Below are 22,717 nucleotides of genomic sequence, written 5' to 3' on the forward strand. Positions count from 1 at the left end.
TTCTCTTATTGATGCTATCTGTCTGATCCCACCACGAGTAGACATGCCTCGTAGAATAATCGTGGTCTTCTCCTTTTAAATTTTTTTACTTTGGTTTCATGTATCTGTCTCTCAAACTCCTTCATTGACTTCTCTATTTCATTTATCTTATTCTCTAGTAGTGACCTGCCTTTCAACAACTCTTTAACTCTGTCCAACTCTTTAATAACTGCTTCCGCTTCCTGTTGACATGTTTCAGTTATTGCAAAAGGAAGCCATTAGGTAAAAATCATGAGTTTAATTTATCATGCTTCCTGTAGACATCTAGTGTTTGTCTACTATTATGTGTCTGTACCTTTAAGAATGATGGAGTGTTCACCTTTAATGAGTTCATTTAAAAGTTTAGTTCAGTATTACTTTGTTGTGCACGGTCAGTGGATAAGATGCGCCTAACTGATACAAGAAAGAGTTCAAGCACCAGTTTCAGTAAGTGCCTTTATAAAGCATGATTCAATAAGAGACAGACACAACTGGCTTTATAAAGTTTATTAGAATTAAAATCTTATTACTGATGCATGGTGGCAAGGTCTATAGAACCCCGATGAAGCTAAGCCTTTGGAAACAAGTATCTTGATAACCAGTCCCTTGTTGGGTCTGTGGGTCCTTGGCGACTTCATATAAGCCATTTCCACCTGAAAAGGAAGATTAACTGTTTTTTAAAAAAATTCTTATATTTATTGTGGATACTTACCTCGATTGTTGGGGGTTCCTATGGAAAGAATCCGTCTATATCGCACCTAGAAGAGAACTATTTTTACTATACATGAAGTTATGGAGATTGTTCTAAAAAGACAATGTCAGCATGATTTATGTTTGCTCCTTGGCCATTTGTAGAATGAATTATGCTTGTTTGTTGTATAAATTATGCTTAAATGTATATCTCTGCATCTATGTCTGTAAATTGAATTTTTTATGACATTTTGTATGATGGTTGTAAATTATATATTTATTGTTATTAGCTAGGAATTATATGCACTGGGTCACTTTAAATATTTAAATAATATATACATTAAAATAATATTATTATTCACATTTTTTAATGTTCTATAGGGTCCCTTGGGTGTGGATTTCTACTTTGGGTTCGGCTTCATTCTAAGGGAGCTTCTTTTGTTAACATATAGAACTCTAACAATGCAGAGAGAATCACGAGCGTCAATAAGCAAACAACGTGTCGTGAGAGACTAATAAATACTTAATAAAGCAAATTCAAAAATCTATGGTTTGTTCTTATTTTTTACATACACAAATTGCCTTCAATATATTTCACTCCATGCAATCTTCCCACCTCCAGACCTGTACATAAAGTGCTAGTGCATACATAAATATGATTGATATAAATTCCTATGAGCAATAATTTAACATCATTTAAAGTGCTAAGCAAGACAAATTATGGCATATACAACAGCAATAGAAAGCATAGAGTTCACAGGATAAATGCCAGGTACAGATCAGGGTGTGCAAAGTGGAAAAAAACCATCTGATGGGCAGACCGGTTCACGCAGCCTTCCTTAGGAATACTACCTTATGTCCGTGTTATTAATGTTTGAGTAGGATGTTTCTGGAATGGTGAAATTGACATCAGCTCTTTGACCATCTTTGATAAAGAACAGAAACAGGACCCAAAAAGTGAACCGGTCTGCCCATCAGATGGGTTTTTTTCCACCCTGCACACTCTGATCTGTACGTGGCATTTATCCTATGAACTCTATGCATTCATAATTTGTCTTGCTCAGCACTTTAAATGAAGTTAAATTATTGCTCATAGGAATTTATATCAATCATATTTATGTATGCACAACACTATGTACAGGTCTGGAGGTGGGAAGATTGCGTGGAGTGAAATATATTGAAGTAGGGTTGCCAGCTCCAAGTTGGGAAATTCCTGGAGATCTGGGAGGTGAAACCTGGAGAAACCTGGAGAAAGTGGGGTTTGGGGAGGGAAAGGACCTTGGCATGGCATAATTCCATAGAGTCCACCCCCAAAGTAGCCATTTTCTCCAGGTGAACTGATCTCTGTGGCCTGGAGACCAGTTGTAATTCTGGGAGATCTCCAGCCACTACCTGGGGGCTGGTAACCCTATATTGAAGGCAATTTGTGTATGTAAAAAATAAGAACAATAATTTTTTGAATTTGCTTTATTAAGTATTTATTTAGTTAGTCTGTCATGACACATTAACATATAGAACTTAAGCAGGATGGGATGTTGGACTTAGTTATAAAAGAGCTTTAAAAGAATGAACAGCAATTTCCAAAAGAGATGCAGACAAAAAAACGTGAGCATGCTTGGCTGGACTTTCCTGAAGCTATATGGCTCGGGTAATGACTGTATTTCTACTGAGGAGTTAGATATTTGTTGAGAATTTGTTATATAGTTTACTTTTAATAAATTAAAAGGAAAAAAATAAGAGTACATCAAAGCAGAAATGTCTGAGGGCCAATCTAGATGAGATGTCATCCCCAGATTCAATCAGGGGACGCACCACTATTTTAAAGAGTAAGTTCTCAGCAGAACTCCTTTAAACTATACCACAGGAGTCCAGTTCTGGCTAGGACCAGAGTGTCATCCTATTTTTCCAACCCAAAACAACACAGACCCTATTGCTATTTTGGATCAGAAAAACAGAGCTGGTAAGAGATCATATCCCGTCCTTCGGACTAGAATTGAGCCCCTAGGGCACAATTTAAAGGAGTTCCCAGCTGTGATCCAGTGGAGCACAACTGAACAGGGAGGAATACATGTGAGTCTGTTCACTTGCCATTCAAGTGTAATTTGTCACTTCTAGCTTGGCCCTAACTCTTAAAAATGACAGTGCATTCCCAGAGTCTAGCTTAGACCAGAACGAGAAACTGATGTCAGGTTCTCCACTGGAATTCGCTGGGCCTACCATCCATATCCCAATAGCTAATGCACAAATTTGGCTCTTTCTTGTGATAATTTTTATCCTGCTTCTTTTGTGAGGGTCCAGGAGAGGAACAAATAGTTTACCTGCCCAAGTAACCACTTTTGTATGGGTTCTATGGGGCTAATTTAGGAAGGAAAATTTCACACCATTTTAAGTTAAGAAATTTTTTTCTTTTTCATCAAATCTTTTATCAGTTAAAACAATGCAACTATTTTTTTCCCTTTCTTTAACCACACTCATAAGTGCTACAAAAATAGAAACTTTCAGGCAACAATGACTTTGAAAACCACTTAAGGTAAGCAAGTTCAATTTCTTGGATCTCACCAAGTGACAGTGAGCAGAACCACAAGTGACAAAAGGCACAGGTTGGACACTTGCCAGCTTCCCTCAAGTTTTGGCGGGAAATGTAGGCAGCTTGGGGGAATGCTGGACAAGTGACAGTTGAAAAGTCCATTGGACAGCAGTCAGAGAGCGAAGCTGCGAGACCAGGATGCCTACATTTCCCATCAAAACTTGAGGGAAGCTGACAAGTGTACAACCTGTGTCATTCGTCACTTGTGGTTCTGCTCAGAGTCCTTTGACACAAACCTTCCAATTCTGAAGCAACTGGAATCCAAGTTTTTGTCCTTTTCTTGGAGAATTACAGCCCTGCAAGAACAGTACAATCCCAGTTATAAAACACAACACACATCCACCATTTCTAGTCACTATAGTCCACATACAACATTTCTGATTACTTTATTCAAGGTAGTAAGAGCACATTAATTGTTATCAAGCTCTCCAGCCATCAGCTTCTTCTTCAGCTGCTTGGCTGTAGCTACTGACCCCACCCTACTAGGCTAAACTAGTTAGCTCTTAGGAGTTACACCCAGTTTCCCCACATCTTGGTTCTGAATTTATGCCTGATTCTAAGGACATGTCGGTTTCTGGAAGAACACTCTATGATCCTTACAGTCCAACCTCCCAATCTTTATTAGCAAATCTCCTCCCCAAACGCCCCAAGAATACTATATAAGCAAGCCTAGCATGCTACTGGGCATTCACCTAGATACCACCATGAAGTCTGGCATCGTCTTCCTTTCTGTAGGGCTTCTAGCCCTTGGGATCAACCTGCCTGAAACATCTGGCCAGCCAGTTACAGGTGAGCACTCTGTTCCTATCATCCTGCTTCCAACCTACAATCTCTTTCTGCTTCTCAGCCCTTCAAGTGGATTCTTGCTAGACGTTTGTATTTATATATGCCCCTGCAGTCCGTCCCTTGAGCCGCTGCTCTTCTACGCACTGAACCCTTTCCCAAAGAGATCTTATCTGCACCGCAGATGCTTCCACAGGCTCCCTTTCCTGATACCGTCACCAGAAGGTGTCTACAATTAGGTCTGCAAAAACCAAATAAAGTAAGAATTGATTCTGGGTTCTTTTGACAATTTGAAAACTTGATTTAGTTTAATACTACAGCTCTGCCTGCTCGCTTGGCTTGTTATCCCTGTAACTAGTGGCGCTTGCAATACTTAACAATAGTTTGAATACTGCCTCCAGGCAAAAGAGCTGCAGAAATGCCAGATGAAGCAACAGCAAGAATTTTGACTACAGTTTTTGCAAACTGTAGCCAAAATCAGATTTATAACAATAATCATACACCACCATTCTCTCTCCTCTTCTCTGTTTTATCCTCATAACAACCTGGTGAGGTAGGTTAGGCTGAGAATGTAATTGGCTCAAGGTCACCTGGCAAGCTTCCATGGCAGAGGTAAGATTTGATCTTGGTTCTCCTAGATCCTGGTCAGTTGCTCTAACCACTATACAGCATTGCCTGTGATCGCTCAGTGTGGTTCTTAAACCCACTTCCTTTTGTAAAGGAGAGGACATTTTCTGTCTGTGCTGCCTTTCTTCCCAATATGGTTGCAAAGTGGCTCACAGGTAGGAAAAAAGCTCCATTATTAGCACCCAATGTGGACGAAACACCTGGCCTGGAAGCGGACAGAGAGGGCCTGGCCAAAGGTCACCCAGTGTTACGGGGCTCCCAGTTTTAAGTCCGGTACTCTAAGCAGTGCAAGAAGGGATGAAGCAGCAAGCCCATGAGAACCTGGTGAGACTACGCCAATATACAAGGAGGGGAACAAGGCAGATTGGAACAAGAGTCTGTTGAACAGGATGAAAGGAGGGGTGGGGAGAGAGTGGGGTTTTTGACATGGTCTTTTCTATTCACAGGCAACGGCATGAAGGTTGAAATCCTACAGTCATACATCAGTGACAATAACCTGATCCTAATCTGCCTGGTGACGGATGTGAAAAATCCGCTCGAAGGGCTGAATATCAGCTGGTCAGTGAAGGAGGCTGACATCGCAAGCCCTGAACCAGAAGAGGGGACCATAAGGTTGGCTAACAGATTTGCAGCCTTCAGCCTTCCCATCTCTATCTTTGACTGGCAAGAAGGGACGAATTTCACATGCGATGTGCAAACTGCAGACATGGCCGTTCCCATCTCTAGGACAATCTCCAGTACAACAGGTAGGGGCGGGGGGGGGCATTCTTTTGCACTCTGGGATTGGCGGCCTTACTTCCTAGCAACTTCCTGCATACATAAAAACAGCAGGACATTTGCAATTCTTTCTGAGCACCAAGGGTTCTTCTGACACATGTGAGTTTCTTCAGGTTGTGAAAATTGTCTGAAAGGGACATAGTTGTCTGTAGGAGTTAGAAGAATTGTTTCACCATCAAGTTATTATAACAGAAAGGAACAATAAGGACAGAGTAATGGTGTTTTTACAACCCCGGAAGTAAGCTTCTCTTGTAGGAGTTAGAAGAATTGTTTCACCATCAAGTTATTATAACAGAAAGGAACAATAAGGACAGAGTAATGGTGTTTTTACAACCCTGGAAGTAAGCTTCTCTTATACCTCCTTCCACATAGACAGAGAGACAGACAGACAGACTCAGTTTTGTCATTTTAGCTTCTAGGGAGAATTTAGGCTATCATACTTTGGTCACATCATGAGAAGACAAGACTCTGGAAAAGTCAATAATGCTGGGAAAAGTGGAAGGCAGTAGGAAAAGAGGAAGACCCAAAATGAGATGGCTTGACTCAATAAAAGAAGCCACATCCTCCAATTTGCAAGGACATTTTGGAGGTCTCTCATTCATAGGGTCACCATAGGTCAGAGGCGACTTCACAGCACATAACACACACAGCTAGCTAGCTAGTTTAAATTAATTCAATTTATTTAAAATACTGTAATTTCATCTTTCCACCTATCTTTCCACTCAATTAGAGCCCTGAAGGCAACAAGGAATTTAAAAAACAAAAAACAATTTAAAATATTGGCAGGAAGAACCCCCTCCTGAGTAAAGGAAGGCCAAATGAGAAAAGGGGGCTTCTCTCCCACAGTGTGGGCTAGCCATGTTGGGCAACAAAACAAGAGAATTTTTAATCCAGGTTTCCAAGGCCCACTTTATAAATTCCAGTAGTCACGTAAGAAGACATTAAACAGGCACAAGGATTTATGTTGGCAGCTAAACAATGAAGTCTGCATGGTTGTGAACCGTTTTTTTCATTTCAGGCACCCACCAATCTCCTTGGAATTCAGTGTGGGGCTCACTGTTCCTTTGTAGGCTTGTTTAGAATATTTACACCTTGATATTTTTACCCAGAAGGCCCACAACGTGATTTGCAAACAATAAAAAAGGGTCACATCAGAACAGAAGCACTGAAATCACAGCTGCTGCTAAACAATTGGCCGATTCCACACCACCTTAGATCTCGCGTCAGTTTTTCGCCTCTGCCACGCCATTCCCTGATCAGTTCACACGCGTCGTCTTTGAAGTCGCCATTAAATCGTCATTGCGTCGCCCCAGCCTATTGCATTTTTGTCACCGGTTTTTTTCTTTTGAGTAAGAACCTCCCCCCCGTAGATTTCAAATCTTCTCCTGACCCGCCTCCAAATTAAGGATCAACTTTCCGCCCCGCCCTTGTCCAACCCTTTTTTTAAAAAAAAAATGTACGGTGTCGATAGGTCGACATCTCATTATATTGCTTTCATTTTCAGGTACTGCCTAGAACTCTAATAGCACAGTAGTAACTTTGATCGTTAAACCATGAATATTTATTCATTCACGGGTCAGTGAAATCAATTCTCTGGTGATGGACAACACGGAATATGCTGCCGATCTTTTCGTTGCTCCCAAGTTTGCAAAGCAATTATGAAGCTCAGCTCTGGCATCCTGCTGCAGGGCATCCTTACCGAACCCTCTTTCCCCTGGATATTTCACGCTTCACGCTGGCCGTTAATTATCCTGTGGTAATAGGGACAATGTGACCAATGACCATCGAGGGAGGGAACATGTCTTCATTAAATCAAGATAATTGCACATCGATATATCGTCCTTTTCCCCTTTTTTTAAAAAAAGAAAAACCCGGAACTGGTTGGGTTTTCCCCGCCCCTTATCCCGTCTTTTGAAATGGGGATGTGATCATTGTTTTGCGCGGTAGAGGTGCTGATTAGGGGGATGTGAACATGGTTTTGCGTGAGAGAGCCGCTTTTAGAAGGTGATGTGGACGACCGAGTGAGAAACGCGCCATAAGGGACTGTGCAATCATTGCACAAGAAAAACGGGAGATAAGGTAATGTGGAATCGGCCAATTGACAAAAGCAAGCGGCCAAAGGAACTGCAACCCATTTAGTCTCGTTTCCTGTCTTCCCCTCAGTCAACGCTAATAAATCCACATCTTCCATTCTGATGATCTAATTTTTTGTTGGATGAGAAACGTTTATCAAAAAAATCCTCTGCGATTTTCATTCCTTTTCAATGTGTTGCTATTGAACATTACAGCCATCGTTGATCTTAGCCTATCCGAGCTAACTCAGGGATTCCTTCAAAAGAAGCTTTAAATATATGTGCTGGATGAAAATGCAATCCGGTCAACTGTATCTTTATCTCAACTACTATTGTTTATTTTAACGTGTGTGATCACTTCCCAGAACCAACCCCCTCACCTCGTTCTCTTTTACCACCTCTGCCATGTCTCTAGACTACAACCTAACAAATAGTAAAGACTGGATAAGGCCCCTAGGATCTTCTCTTTGGGGCCCAGGACAAAGGGGTTGCCGGATGCCTGTTGCTCCCCATCCCCCTGCTAGTGCTCAATGATGTGGTGGGAGGAATGATATTGAGCAGTACCACAATGTCATTTCCAGCTGACATCATCACCTTGCACAACTCTCTAGGAATTTCCGCAATCTCTATGGTAAAAGCCCTAGGATGTTGGGGAAATCCCAGAGCATCACACATGGAATGCAAATGAAGCTATCTTATACTGAATCAGACCATCGATTCATAAAAGTCATTATTGTCTATTCGGTCTGGTAGTGGTTCTCCAAGGTCTCAGGTTGAGGTCTTTCATATCCCCTGATTCTCTTAACTAGAGATGTCTAGGATTGAACCTGGGCCCTTCTGTATGCAAAGCTGATGCTCTTCCATTGAGACCCAGCCTCTCTCCAAACTTCTTACAGAAAAGGAAGTGCAACACCCCCTGCAGAGTATGACGGTCCGCTACTCCAAAGTCACCAGTGTCCCACCGTCATGTCTGTCTCATAGAGATTAAAGCTTCAGCCTCTTTGCCCTCCTCGGTGGGCGATGATGTCATGTCCAGTTGTGCAGCCTTATACAATGTCATTCTCACCTGTCCGCATCCCTCAGATCCTCCCACCAGTTGTTGACATCCCATGTAAAGGGCCTGCTCCTATACACACACCACAACCCTAATTTTACCTATATCTATGTCAAGATTTGTTAAAGAAAAGTTTCTTTTTTATTAGTGGATGTCCGTATTTTCCAAAACTGCACCATGGTCTACACTGGAGCTTTTCTACTCATTTCTGGCCTTTTTCATGGCAAATACATGAATGATCTCCGCAAACTCCAATCTTCTTTCGCCTCCTGCCAATCACTAGCAGTATGCAAAAACTTTATTGGACTGGTCCCAGTTGTCTTACTGTCCATCTCCTTTAATAAAGTAAGTTCTATTCTTTTCCAAACATGACCTGCAGAAGCATAAACACCTGTAGAAAAGCCTGGCTGGCCTGGGCCGTAAAGTTGCTAACACCGGGTCTCCCTTCACTTGAACGTCCTCGTGTGAGACGTTTTGTGTAGAGACTCACTGGCTCCAGCAAATCTCTCAAAATCTGGATACCCTACAGATGCATGTCAGAGATACATGGAAATACGTTTCTGTCGATAGCCTTCAAGCATGATCCACAATTATAATTTTTTTCTCTTAGTTATTTGAGTTATCTCTTAGTTGTTTTTTTCTCTTAGTTATTGCAGGCACCTCTGCCCTCTGGCTGCCTCTTCCTCCTCTTTGCTGACACCTTTAAAAAAATGTGGGGGTTCCTCATGTAGCAACAATATGGAGAATGTTCCCTGATTTTCATGTTTATTCTGATTCTCTGCACTCCAGGTGGCCAGTACTCCTCCTTCAGTATGTCCCCTCTTCACACGCTAGTCCAGAACGAGTTCATCAATGGCACCCTCCTCTGCATACTCAAAGGGCTGGACCCCCAGAACATCGAAGCGAATTTGCTTCAAGATGACATTCCCCTCCTAGATGAACAGGTCATCATGGAAAAGGAGGATTATTTCTTAATCGCCGGATCTATCACCATCTGCCCATTCTTACTCCATAACTATACCTGCACGGTTTACAGCAAATAGTTCGACTTGACATCCAGCAGGAGAACCACAAGAGAAACCTTCCAGTCTTGGTAATATGTTTTTGCCAGGGCAAAACTTGCATTTATAGCAAAGGTTGAGATGTTATTCAGCGTGCTTTAATAATGAGTGTCTCTGCGAGGATTAAGGTGACCTAGATTCAGCCCCTAGTCTGCCATGTGTCACGGGCTGGGCCAGCCCAAGCAGGGTGGTTCAAGTCCCAACCTTAATGCCAGAGTCTGAGGGGAGTTCCAAGAGCAAAAGCCAGGTCAAACCGGTGGTCAGAGCATGAGATAAAGCCAGGAGTGAGTCCAGAGTCCAAGAGCAAGGTCAGGTACAATCCAAGGTCATTTACTGGTAGTGTCAGGTCCAAAAGCGGGCATGGGGCATGGGGCACGGGGCACGGGGCACGGGGCACGGGGCACGGAACACGGAACACGGAACACGGAACACGGAACACGGAACACGGAACACGGAACACGGAACACGGAACACGGAACACGGAACACGGAATGGTTGCAGGCAGTAAACACGTTGCTTCCACGCCTGGCTGTCGCTCCTGGCTGGCTTTTATAGCCAGGCATGGTTTTCAGCCAGCTGCTGGGGCTCCATCCTGATGCTACTCATCATCGCTCTCCAGCAGCTGGCGTCGACTCAGGAGACGAGCACTGCGCCGTCTCTCCTGCAGTTCCAGTCTCTGGCGCTGTCTGTGGCGCTCTCTAGGTGTGGGTGAACCTGGTGGGGTGGAAGCCTCTGGCTGGGCTTCCCCTGTGGTGCTGGCAGTCCCTGACTGAGCCTCCCCTGTGGAAGTTCCTGGCTGAGCTTCCCCCGTGGTACTGGGGCTAGAAGGTGCTGGTGTCTCAGCTGCTGGCCATAGGCTTTGATCAGCCAGCAGCTGCTGCTCCTGATTGCCGGCTTCTGCTGAGTCAGGGCTAGGGCTGGCTACACAGCACTCTTCTTCTCCTGAGGAGTCCTGGCTGGCTACACTGGGCTCCTCTCCTCCAGAGGAGACCTCACTCTCAGACTGGGCCATGACACCATGAATCTCTCAGGGTGACATTAGTCACTGGTTGTTTTCACACTGCTTCCCTTCCCTCGGAACAACCCGGAACGTCGTGCAAAAACCACAGAAGATCGCATTTTCTCGCGCAAGATTTGTGCGACGTCGTGCAAATCTCGTGCGAGATCTTCCGCGTTTTTTGCGTGACATTCCGGGTTGTTCCGAGGGAAGAGAGTGTCAGGGCTTGCCACCGCTGCCACTGGGCGTGGCACTGGGCGGTCTGCTCCTGACGTCATAGGGGGGCCAGGGATTCTGCAGGACCCTGCTCTGTGGAAGGAGGGGCGGTATACCTCACCCAGACTCCCTCTCAGTCCACTCGCTGGCCTGCTCAACCTGGCCTGCTTACCCTCTGCGTCCTCTTTCACCTCCTCCTCCCAGAGCTCTCCTCCAAACCTCCATGCTTGCATCGCACCGCTCTTGCTCCACATCATCACTCCCTACTCACACCCACCACCACAGGGCTCTTCCCAGCCAGCTTTTATAGGGCTTCCTTCTACTGTCCCACCCCTCTTCCAGCCTGGTCTTGGGCTGCACCAAGCAGTTGCAGCTGGGGTAGCTGATCTGGCCCCACTGACCAGCACCAGCTGTGCCTTGTTCCCTGGCTGCCCAGCCTCCCTGCCTTGGCTGATTGCTGCAGGCCTGTCCAGCTGCAGTCCCCTGGCTAGCAGCCCGGCCTGCCTGGCTGAGCTGATGGCTGAAGGTGGGTCCAGCTGCGGCTCCTTGGCTGGTTGCCCAGGGCTTCCTGCAGAGTGCCTCCAATAGCCCCACCTGGAGTGGCTTGGCTTTTGGCAACTCCTGGGCCAGGCTACTATTTTCTAGCTGGGGCGTGGCTTTGGGTTGTTGGGGCTGCTGCTGCTTCTCCTCCTCAGGTAAGGTTTTTGGGTGGGTGACTGCTGGGCCCCCAATCCCTCTGCCCTTGCCCCCTTCTGCCTTGCTTAGTCCCCTTTCCTTCCCCAGGGGAGTGGGACTCGCTGGCCTCCTTCTGTCTCCCCCTGCCTCCTGAGGCCCTGGGCCTTTGCCCCTTGCCCCTGGCACAGGCAGGTTCTGGCTCCATTTGCCCATGGGAGGGGTTGACCTGCTGTCCCCCGGCTGCCCCCTCTGCTTGCCAGTCAGACCGGTTGACCTACTGTCTGCTGGCTGACCAGTTGACCTGCTGGCTGCTGGCTGCCCCCTCTGTTTGCCCGTCGGCCCGGCTGACCTGCTATTCCCTCTTGTCAAGTCTGGGGGCTGGGGCTCAGACCCCGGACAGAGAGTGTGAAAACGGCCACTGTCTCACAGCCTAAACTAGTACTTCACAAGGTGGTTTGGGAAGTAAAACTGGGGGGGGGGGCTGAGTTAGTGTTGGGTTAGTGTAATCCCACCCAGCGTTGAGAAAAATACTATTATTTGGTTTGTCCCCAGGTGAAAATGCACCAATTTCCCAGTTTGATTGGCCAAGCTCCATGCCATTGTGAAGTACCTCAAAAGCGTAATGAAAACACTGGATTTCTGTCAACTGTAGAAACAGTAGTTACCTTGGTAGAAGAGTGGAAAAATATTGCTAAGCTAGATATTTTACTTTTATTTGAAACTGTATTCCCCCTGCCCTATATTTTTTTTCTCTGCAACAGACCCTAACGGAGATTTGACTTTTTCCTTTCCATCTCCCATATGCTGCTTCTTGTGCATCTCTTGTGTATCTCTTCCAGACACATCCCTCCAGGCAGGAGACACATCCCTCTCTCTCCTGCAGGGCTTTTTTTCTGTGAAAAGAGGTGGTGGAACTCAGTGCCAGCACAGGGGCCAACACTTGGCGGGAGGCAGTTCCCCTGGTACCACATGCGCATGCGCAAAGTGCATGCACGTTCCCAGGACATCACGCAATGACATCACTTGGGGTCAGCTGGAACAAGGGGGGAGTTTTTTTAAAGTTTAAATCACCCTCAGTGAAAATGGTCACATGGCCAGTGGCCCCACCCCCGATCTCCAGACAGAGGGGAGCTTAGATTGCCCTCCGCGCCACCAGCGGCGCAGAGGGCAATCTGAACTAAAAAAAAGCCCTGCTCTCCTGCCCGGATTCAACACCATTGATATCTCCATTATGTGCCTCCAGAGCCACAGCACCTCAGCCAAAGACAACCGTGTCAACTCAGTCTTCTTGAGGGTCAACAATCAAGATTCCTCGTGCCTCTACAGCATTCCCACAACCCAATGGCACATTCGTGTGTCTCATATCTGCATGAAGCACTCGAAATGAAAATCATCCAAGAGAACAGAGAAAAAAGAAAAAATGAAAATGGCCCCCATTCCAGCATTGAGTCTCCTTGCCCACCCCTCAGTTTTCTCAGATCAAATCCCCCGGAAATAATTTCCTGGCATGGTCTAAAGGCAGAATAAAAGAGAAGTCACTCGCAAGTTTGATCGCAGATGTTCTTTGCTATGGTCTTTTCCTGGAACATTAATGACATGCATAGCATGTCTCAGATGCTCCGCTATTGAGTTAGGGACCATAGACTTCACCACTATGTTGCTTTAAATATGCGCTCCTATATGTCAGCCCTAGAATTGCTTATGTTCTGTTTCAGCATTTCTTCAACGCTGTATTGGATTCTTGCTAATATTATGTCTTTGTAAACTTGTGTTTATTTACCCTATAGCATTGTTTATGAAATTGTCATTCATACTGACTGTACTACTCTCACACTGTTGTAATCTGCCTTGAGTCTCAGGGAGAAAGGCAGACCATAAATGACATAAAGAAATAAATGACATAAAGAAATAGGTTCTGGAGACAAGAAAGGCTTAATTGCTCAGACACAAAAAAGCAGAACATAGAGATTAAATGGATTAAATATTGCAGTATGCACATTCCGTTTTTCCAACAAGGTAATCAAGGAAGAAAAAGCTATTGGAGGGTGGGGGCAGTTTGGGGCCAAGCTAAGCTCATGGCGGTAGTGGGATTCAAACCAGCAGAGTACAGATTTGCAACCCAACCACTTAAGCACTATGCTACAGCAGCTCTGTACTGCTGGTCTACTTATGGAGGAAAAGTGCACGGGCTTAACTGGCTGGTTTGGTGAGGCTAGATTTGACAGGACATCCACAGAGGTTTTTGGATGTGTGTTAGATACTTCCCCATCCATTTGCACTCTCAGGAATGGCTATGCTCTTTGACACTGAAGGTCGGCCAAAGCTTTGCCTTCTTTTGAAACTTTCCACCTGGGATCCCTGCAGCCCTTTCCAGAAATCACCAGATTGATTGATATATAGCCTGCCTTTCTGAGAATCAAGGCACATTTACAGAATATTAAAAACTATGCTAACAGTTTAAGACTTCCAATATATCCTGCAACAGGACCACAGAATTAGAAGACAATTGCAGGCGCACGCCACTTTGGGATCAGGAAGCAATTTTCCCCAGACCGGGAGATGTTTTGCCATGTTCGGTCACTGGGCATAAGGGGTAGGGTAGTTGTGAATTTCCTGCATTGTGCAGGGGGCTGGACTAGCTGACTCTGGAGAGCCCTTCCAACTCTGATTCTATGAACATGACTTACCATAAAAAGCCCAGCAATGCACTCTAGGCAGCCCTCCCTCTGTGAGCCTGAACGGTTCGACCACCCCGAAACGCAGTTTAACTTTATCATCCAGTGTTGCGAAGGGCTTTCTGGAAGTGTTGCAAAAAATCGCGGTGCAATCTTAAACAAAGTAAATCCAGTCTAAACCACTGACATCCACCTTCCTCGAATAATCCTGCCCTTAACCGCTACTGAGTCCCATTAAGGAATCGAAGGGGCTTTGCCCATAGCAAACATGGCGGCACCGGTGTCGCTTCGTCCCAGTACGCATGCTCAGAACCCGGGAATTTTCCTTGCTGCGCGGTGCCGGCGGAGGCGGGCCCTTGCAAGGGGAGAATGGCGGCGTCTGCTGCAGCCTGGCGAGCGTGGAGCCGGGCGGGGGTCGCAGGGGCGGTCCCCCTGGCCGCGGGGCTTCGGAGACAGGTTCGTGCTGGGGTTGCCATCTTCCAGATGGGGCCTGGAGATCTTCAATTGCAACTGGTCCCCAGACTACAGAGATCAGCTCCCCTGGAGGAAACGGCACCCCAGGAGGGTGGAACTCTATGGGATTGTGCCCTGCTGAGATCCCTCCCCAAACCCCACCTTCCCCAGGGGTCCCCTCCCCCAAATCTCCAGGAATTTCCTATGCCAGAGTTGGCAAGCCACGGCCCACAACCTTGCTCTCTGACTCAGGGGTCGTGACCTTGGGAAGGGGACTCCGGGGCTGATGGGTTGCAGTTCTCCCTCCCTCATCCTTGCTGCAAGCAAAGCTTTCCCTTAACGCCTCACCTGTTGAATACCTGCCTTCCCATTCTGCAGCTGCTAAAGGTGCAAGAAAGACAGTCTGGAAAGGAGCTTTCCTTCCAGTTATGTTCAGGCTACCTCTCCGCAAACCATTTTTAAGAAACTTGTGTCAGTACTGGGACACATATATTCCTCCCTCCTCTGCGTACAACGCACAAGCAACTCGCACTTGTAATAACGGCTGAAAGAAAACTTCATCAAGCAGCAGTGGGAAAAAAACACTATTGCACATCCTTGTTGTCAGATGCTGTGGCATGTCTGCACATGATCTTCTTAAATGTTATGAGATGCGTTTTCCCAATGAGATGTCCAAAGGTACATATTTCACTCTGCTCCCTATCCCCCCCCCAAAAGGAATTTCCAAAACATCTAGAATGGAAGCTGACCCAAGTGAATTTCAGGAAGAATGGGTCTGCATTTACAGAGGTGTAAAGTATACAAGCAGTTTTCTGGGGGTTGTGGATTCCCATGCCCTACCCCCTCCCCAAAATATGTAAAAGATACCTGACTCCTAACGTACATAGATTCTGCTTTTAGAAACTGCACAAAAGGGGAAATGGTTTTGTTTCCGGAATTTGCACTTCTGTAGATGTAAATCTGATTTTTTGTGGAGTTGGGTGGCTGTAATACAATATAATCTTTCCTTGTGCTCTGGATGCCTTCATTAAAGAGGGTCAGTAGTCTAAAAAGGCTTGTGTGCGCATTCACAGAGGATAAGAGACTGGTGTTGTTTGAGGAGATAGGATTTGGTACCTCTGAACCCTGTAGCACCGGGGATAGGTAGCACTGCACAAGTTGGAGGGGGTTGTAACAAAGTCCAGATGCTCGTTGTTAGTATCAACCATTTTTCTAGCTGTTGATGTATTAGGGTGTTCATTCTCACCTCCTCCATTCCAGATCCATAGGACATCCGTCCCGCTCACGTGGCTACGACTTCGAGCTCCCTTTGCCCCTCGTCCGTCTCCCCAAAATGACTGTCACATTCTCTTACCGAGGCCAGCAATCCGGTGTCAAAGCACAGCTGCTGCTGCAGGTACACAGGTAACAAACCCTCATTTTTTTTTTATTTGGGGTTGCAGACAGCGAAGGATTGCCAAGGAAAGGCAGCAAGAGAACTTGTTGATTAGGATTCTGCCTCTTTTTCCACCTAACAGATAATTCAGCCTCCGGCTTCCCCGCCTGTCGAGGGCGCTCTCTCCACAGGGGACCTTGGCCAAGCTGTCCAGGAGCTGAGCTTTCAAGAGCTGGGCCTGGGCTCCTACACCCCAGTGGGAGTAATCCAGAACTTGTTGGAGTCCCTTCATGTGGAGTTGGGGTTACCTTGGTGGGGAGCCATCGTAGCAGGTAATGGGACTGCTGGGGCCCTAAGGGGACAGGAATACGAATCTTCCTTTTCACTGACAGATAGAGCAAACTATGCAAAACTGATTTGTTCAAGAGGGCTTTTAGCTCAGAAGAGCTGTACTATAAGGAAGTCTCAAAGAGAGCCATCAATAAAGGAATGGAGACTACATACTTTGCTGCTGTGCACTGTCTGTTGCTGTAGATGTGACCCCACTGAGTAGTTTCTATGTTTGGTGTGTCAGTGTTGGAATTATTTGCGCTATGCTGGATTTTTAAATCTTTGCAAATTTGTATTTATCTACCCCGTTACATTGGTTATTGGTATGTGTGTGAGGTTGGCTGTACTGACTCACATTGTGTAATCCGCCTTGAGTCTCAGTGAGAAAGATGAACCATAAATAATATACATTATAATAATAATTGTAGAGCCTTTGGCTTCATGGCATTACTCATAATACCACAGTAGACTGAGTGGCTGAGAACTTTTTTAAAAGATAAAGAGGTAGGGAAAGACAGTTTCAGGTAGGTAGCCATAGAAGAGCAAGATTTGAGTCCAATGGCATGTTAGAGACCAACAAGATTTTCAGGGTGTAAGCTTTTAAGAATCAGCTCCCTTCTATCCAAAGAAGACTCTCGAAAGCTTATAACCTGAAAATCTTGTTGGCTTCTAAGATGCCACTGGACTCAAAACCTGCTGTAGGGAAAAGAATAGTAGGGAAAAGAATAGTGTCATGATCTTAGTTACATATACAAGTATATATACAGTATGCTAGTGTTTATTTTCTTACATCCATAACCCACTATACAGAGGCAGGGACAGGGTATGGCATGGATGAATTTATTTTTTTATTTATTTCTTTACTTCATTTATAGTCTACCGTTCTCAGAGAGACTCGGGGTAATGGCATAATTTCTAAAACAATGTAAGAAAGGCCTGTAACACACATAATAATTAAATCTGGGTTACAAAATTAGAAGACAGTTCAAAAACGATTGTATAGTCCAAAAAAACTATGCCGTAAAGGAAGATTTTAAAATACTGGCGTACAATGCAATAAAACAATAGAACATAGAACAAACAGTGCAATAAATCTAGATTACAAAATTAGAAAACTGTGCAAAAATAGTGTGATCAACATAATACATACATACAACAAATATTGCAATGGAAATTGCCTCACCTGTTTCATCGGTGTTAGATGCTGCCCACTGCATCTAGATAAGAGCATCATCTGCCTGCTACCTGCATTTGCGTCGTGTGCAGGGTAGACAATAGATGGCTGCAGAGCCCCCATCAAATGAAATAGCCCCCAGCCCCTCTCGCTGCATGCTCAGTTTGGGTGAGTAAGCCAAGCCAGAATTAGGGGACCTTTTATGGTCACTCAATGACTTTCCAGCTGCATTATGGGAAATACTTTTTTCCTGATCCTAAAAATCAGAGTTCAGTAAAAAAAGCATTCCGTTGCCTTTCTTTCCCCCTTCCCACCACATCTTATGTGCAGTTGCATCACATTGCAAGTATCAGTATGGTTAAATCCATTATCACAGTTTGTAAAGGTTAATTAAAATTAATTAAAACAGTACAGTATGCCAAACTATCCCAGGAATCACGAAACAGCCTCATTCAGTACCGCCTTAGATCTTATTTTTTTGGCTGCGAGTGCAAACTGAGAGACTCTATAGGACACATGATTATCAGTGTCAGATAACAAAAACACAATCTTCTCGATTTCATAGTATGTGTTTGTGACTGATAGGATTCTGGCCAAGAATTTAGCTCTGGATACACTATATAATGGAAAATAAAGTAGGTAGAGGGAAAGGTTCTCCACTGTAGGTAATCCACAGATATCAGTATGGTTGCAATTTCTCTTGGACTGATCTCCCTTTCTGCAATGGCTTAGGGACAGTGGCAGCGCGTTTCCTGATTTTCCCACTCATCGTGAAAGGCCAGCGAGAGGCCGTGAAGCTGAACAACCACCTGCCCCAGATTAACGAACTGACGGGCCGCATAAATGAGGCCAAGCGCTCAGGGAACAAGTTTGAATGTGAGTTGTTGGGGAAGGGTGGCGGAGATGAATTGGGTTGCTGTGGAAAGGGGTGTGGCATGGAGTTCAGCTACTGGGATGACCCTGAATTCTTACTAGAGGAGGCAGGGCTCGGGTGGCTGGGATGGCACTGGAAGGGGGGGTGGAATTGAGCATGGGGCGGGGCTAAGGGAATGGGGGCGGAGCCTTAGGTGGAAAGTGGCAAAGGAGCCGAGCCTGCAAAGAAGGCCCCTAATCCATAGCTGAGCTGGGGGACGGTGGCAGGGCTGACAACAGAGACAATGGGATGAAGGGGCTTGGGTGGCTTCCCTGTATCCCCCCTCCCCCCCCAAAATCCCTCTCTTCCTCAGTTTCAAAGGCTTACTCGGATCTGGCCCTCTACCAGAAAGCTCACGATGTTAATCCACTACGAGGGTTCCTTGTGCCTCTTGTCCAGGTGAGTCTGCACCTTCCTCCACCCTGTTATGACAGCTCCCCCTCGTCCCACTTCCATGCTTGAGCTTCACATCTGTGCGAATGACAATTTTTAATCTCTTCCCAGGCACCCATTTTCATTTCGTTCTTCATCGCCCTGCGCAAAATGGCCGAGCTGCCCGTGCCCAGCCTGCAGACTGGGGGGCTGTGGTGGTTCATGGACCTTTCGGCCGCTGACCCTTTTTACATCCTGCCTTTGGCAGTGACGGTCAGCATGTGGGCCGTCTTGGAGGTAAGGCTGGGGCAGCAAAGGAGAAGCTTGGAGGGTCCGCACAGTCAGATTTGGCTGAGCCGAGGAAACTTCCCTCTCTGAATTTTATTCAGACCTTGGAAAAAGCAGAACAAAGGAGTGGAGATCTCTGAGCTGAGCTTCTTGGATGGGAGCTGTCGGTAGCGAGATGAGAGTAGTACTTCTTAGCAAGTCTAGAGCCTCTGTTTGGTATGCAGAAAGTCCCAGGTTCAGTTCTCAGCGTCTGCAGTTGAAAGGATTAGGTGGTAGGTTAAATGAAAGATCCCTACCAGAGACCCTGGAGTGCCACTGCTAGTCTGCGTAGACAATACCATCCTCGATGGACTGATGATGTGATTCAGTAAAGGCAACTTAAATGTGTTCATGTGTATTTGTGGAAGCTCCTATATGGCATAGGACATACGGTCTGTCGATGGCAGAATACAGCTTGATCTGGGGACCGGGATGGGGCTGGGCAGTGATTAGATGTGTTAATAGTTTGTGATGAAGAGTTCCCTCAAGTCATAGTTAACTTATGGCGACCCCTGCTGGGGTTTTCAAGGCAAGAGACTAAGAGGTGGTTTGCCATTGCCTGCTTCTGCAAACCTGGTCTTCATTGGAGGTCTCCCATCCAGTTACTAACCAAGGCTGACCCTGCTTAGCTTCTGAGATCTGCCGAGATCAGGCTTGCCTGGGCTATACAGGTCAGGGCATTAATAGTTTAATGCCTCTACTATCCCTCTTCCTAGAATATTTGTGGGGAGGGAGTGGCTTGCTGCAGGGGTGACCCCTTTGCAAAGTAATGTCTCTGGTGGCTGCAAGAAGCATTGCAGTACTAAAAGGTCTATGGTTCAAAGGGGGAGGGGCGTAAAAACGTCCCAGGGGGATGTCGTACTGATGTTTCCCTTCTCTCTTGGCCAGCTGTTTCTCAAACTTTGAATTTTCTCCCTCCCTCTAAGTTTATTCTATTCTGTAAGGTTCCCCCCACTTTGCATCAATCATCTGTTAAAAGAGGAAATCGGGAGAGATCCTTGCTGCAGTCATGGGCAGGAGATCTGTTCCTGCATGTACTGGGATAATAACCTCAGGCTAGGCTAGCATGAGAATGGAAAAAGCAGGGCCTCTTGCACCTCGTTCTCAAGCCATGCAGAGGGGTTGATCCTGGGATTTTCTGCGTGCAAAACCTGAACTCTGCCACTGAGCCCTAGCTCCCAGATCTGACAATGGGACGATAAGGATCCAGCCATGTCAATAATTCCAGTATGGATAAGTAAGGGTGCTGTACGAGGGGATGAGGGTACATTCAATGTACCCAAATCTTGGCTGGTGGACACAGCGGATTTTTTTTCTTAGGTTTCTCTCCTTCCCTGGAACTTCACACCCCTCCCCCCCCCGCCAAAGGGTGGTGGGTTGTTCCAGTGTTTCAGAGTCAGTGCTATGGGGGAAATCTCACAATGGGGATGGGGGTGCAGCTAGAGAGAATCAGCAGTTGGCACAAGGTAACAGCATGCATTTTTTCTTCATTGCAGCTGGGAGCAGAGTCGGGTGTGTCAAACCCCAACCTGAGGGTTATGAAGACGGTTTTCCGGGTGATGCCAGTCATTATCCTGCCTCTCACAATCTCCTTCCCCACGGTGAGAGAGATTCTCATTTCTTATTCAGTTGGTACACAAAACCCTCCTCTGAGGGAGTTGCATTTATAGACTTGTCAAAAAGGGATCCTGGGGCCAGTTCTAACTGGAAGAAGTCACCGAGCCCAAACCTTGTCAGTTTGCCTAAGTAATCAGCTCTGCTTTACTCGGAAATTTGCAGGCATTTCTCTGGTGGTGGAGGAAAGTGCTGTCAAGTCATAGCTGGCTTATGGTGACACACACACCCCCCCACACACACCCCACACACACACACTGGGGTTTTCAAGGCAAGAGACTAACAGAGGTGGTTTGCCATTGTCTGCTTCTGCACAACAACCCTGGTCGACTTTAGAGGTCTCCCGTCCAGTTTCTGTCCCAAGTTGACCCTGTTTAGCTTCTGAGATCCGACGAAATCAGGCTTGCCTGGACTATCCAGGGCAAGTATTTCCCTACTGACTAAAAAAAAGAGCCCCAAACCCTCCTGGTCTAGTGAAAAGAACTTGAACTGCATTACCATTATATACAATAATTCCAGCCTCTGGCTATTCTTCCCTGGATGTGGCAGTGCCAAGGGGGCTTTCTCAAATCTACAACAGCGTGGCATCAAAATACCCTTTGCTATGGGTCTGCTGTACCTGCTTCCTCAGCACTTCCACCCCACACTTCAGAGTATACCCCTCACTTTGAATACATGTAGCATTGTATAACTGTTTTTGTACCTGGAGGTAGGAAATTCTGGACAAATGCCACAACAGACTAACAGGGGAGGGGTCATTGAATGCTCTCTCCTTCCCCCCCGCACAGGCCATCTTCACCTACTGGATGACCTCCAACATGTTCTCACTGGTACAGGTGGCGGTGCTGCGTGTGCCCGCAGTCCGCTCCTACCTCCGCATCCCCGAGCGTGTGGAGCATGACCCCTCAGTCCTGCCTCAACAGGAAGGCTTTTTGAAGAGCCTCAACAAAGGTGAGTAGGGAGGAGAAGAAAGTCCGAAGGGCAGAGGCAGCTCATATGGCGCTAATCCCCTCCGGGCCTGATCCCCCTGCAGGATGGAAGAATGCACAGATGGCTCAGCAGATGGAGGAGAGAGAACGGCGCATGAAGAACCACTTGGATTTGGCAGCTAAGGGTGAGCCTCCTGGTACAATCTGTAGCCAGACCTTTGCATGCATTTGGTATCTTGCCAAGAAACTACATTTTTCAGTTGGAACAGATGATGCAAATGAATCAGGTTTGCTTTTATTCCACATGATGCAGGCCTGTTTTCATTACGGTTTCGAGAAGGGAGCCGGGCTGGTTTGCCTTTGGCTTGCTTGGCTTTTTTTGTTTTTTAACAGAGGGTAACCCTGTTTTTGTTCTCGTCTGCTTCCAGGGCCGTTGCGCCAGACCTTTTCCCACAACCCTTTGCAGCAGCATGAGCCTCCCGCTACAAAACCTCCACCACCAAAGAGACCATGGGAGGATACACTGGGCTGAGCGATGAACCCCAGTGCCTCAGGAGCCCCCTTCACACCCAGGACTCAGTGTCGGAGCAGAGTTGTACCTTCCCGTGCTGAAACACTCACCCCGTCCCAGCCAATTTGAGATCTTTGGTAATAAAGGACGTGAAACTTCCTCCTCCCTCTTTTGGTGCTCTTGGAAGTTTCTCAGGTGTGGGACAGAGAGAAAAAGTTGCTGATGCAGAGATAAATGGGTAATAAACCTACCTCGATCCAAGTTCGTCCAAAAGCAATATAACGTTATTCAGATAATGTAAATTAAATAATTAACCACAGGTGCAAGACTGAGATAATGTGGGTGTAGTGGAAGTAGAGTTCTTTCTAGACTTCGGGAAAGAAGAATGAGGGGGGGGAGTCGGGGGGGTGCATCATCAAGATCAGAAAACCGAAAATGTCTTGCTGAGCTTGCATTGCAGGGAGAGCAGACTATAAGACTCATAAAT

At 46.2% G+C, this 22,717-nt stretch overlaps 1 protein-coding gene and 1 long non-coding RNA gene across 2 annotated transcripts; one reads left to right on the forward strand and one right to left on the reverse strand.

Moving 5' to 3' along the window:
• Nucleotides 1-519: 519 nt before the first annotated feature.
• Nucleotides 520-14,474, reverse strand: LOC129340139 (uncharacterized). The gene is made up of 3 exons (XR_008597998.1): nucleotides 14,245-14,474; nucleotides 3,532-3,591; nucleotides 520-671 (listed from the first exon to the last, which is right to left on the reverse strand). It is a non-coding gene; the product is annotated as an uncharacterized LOC129340139 (long non-coding RNA).
• Nucleotides 14,475-14,581: 107 nt separating this feature from the next.
• On the forward strand, nucleotides 14,582-22,389 carry OXA1L (OXA1L mitochondrial inner membrane protein). Its single transcript, XM_054992537.1, has 10 exons — nucleotides 14,582-14,688; nucleotides 15,946-16,089; nucleotides 16,203-16,392; nucleotides 18,297-18,440; nucleotides 18,791-18,876; nucleotides 18,982-19,146; nucleotides 20,673-20,777; nucleotides 21,579-21,741; nucleotides 21,824-21,904; nucleotides 22,148-22,389. The coding sequence occupies exons 1-10, from the start codon at nucleotides 14,602-14,604 to the stop codon at nucleotides 22,249-22,251; spliced, it is 1,269 nt and encodes a 422-aa protein (XP_054848512.1). The 5' UTR covers nucleotides 14,582-14,601; the 3' UTR covers nucleotides 22,252-22,389.
• The last annotated feature ends 328 nt before the right edge of the window (nucleotides 22,390-22,717 follow it).

Source organism: Eublepharis macularius, chromosome 12 (genome assembly GCF_028583425.1).
Source record: "Eublepharis macularius isolate TG4126 chromosome 12, MPM_Emac_v1.0, whole genome shotgun sequence".
NCBI classification, from domain to species: Eukaryota; Metazoa; Chordata; class Lepidosauria; order Squamata; family Eublepharidae; genus Eublepharis; species Eublepharis macularius.

Bases quoted from the DNA above. Each gene is read 5' to 3' on its own strand.
- OXA1L (XM_054992537.1), top strand. From the start codon at position 14,602: ATGGCGGCGTCTGCTGCAGCCTGGCGAGCGTGGAGCCGGGCGGGGGTC. The intron at 18,441-18,790 runs GTGAGTTGTTGG...TCTCTTCCTCAG, and splicing joins CTCAGGGAACAAGTTTGAAT to TTTCAAAGGCTTACTCGGAT. The intron at 20,778-21,578 runs GTGAGAGAGATT...CCCCCCGCACAG, and splicing joins TCACAATCTCCTTCCCCACG to GCCATCTTCACCTACTGGAT.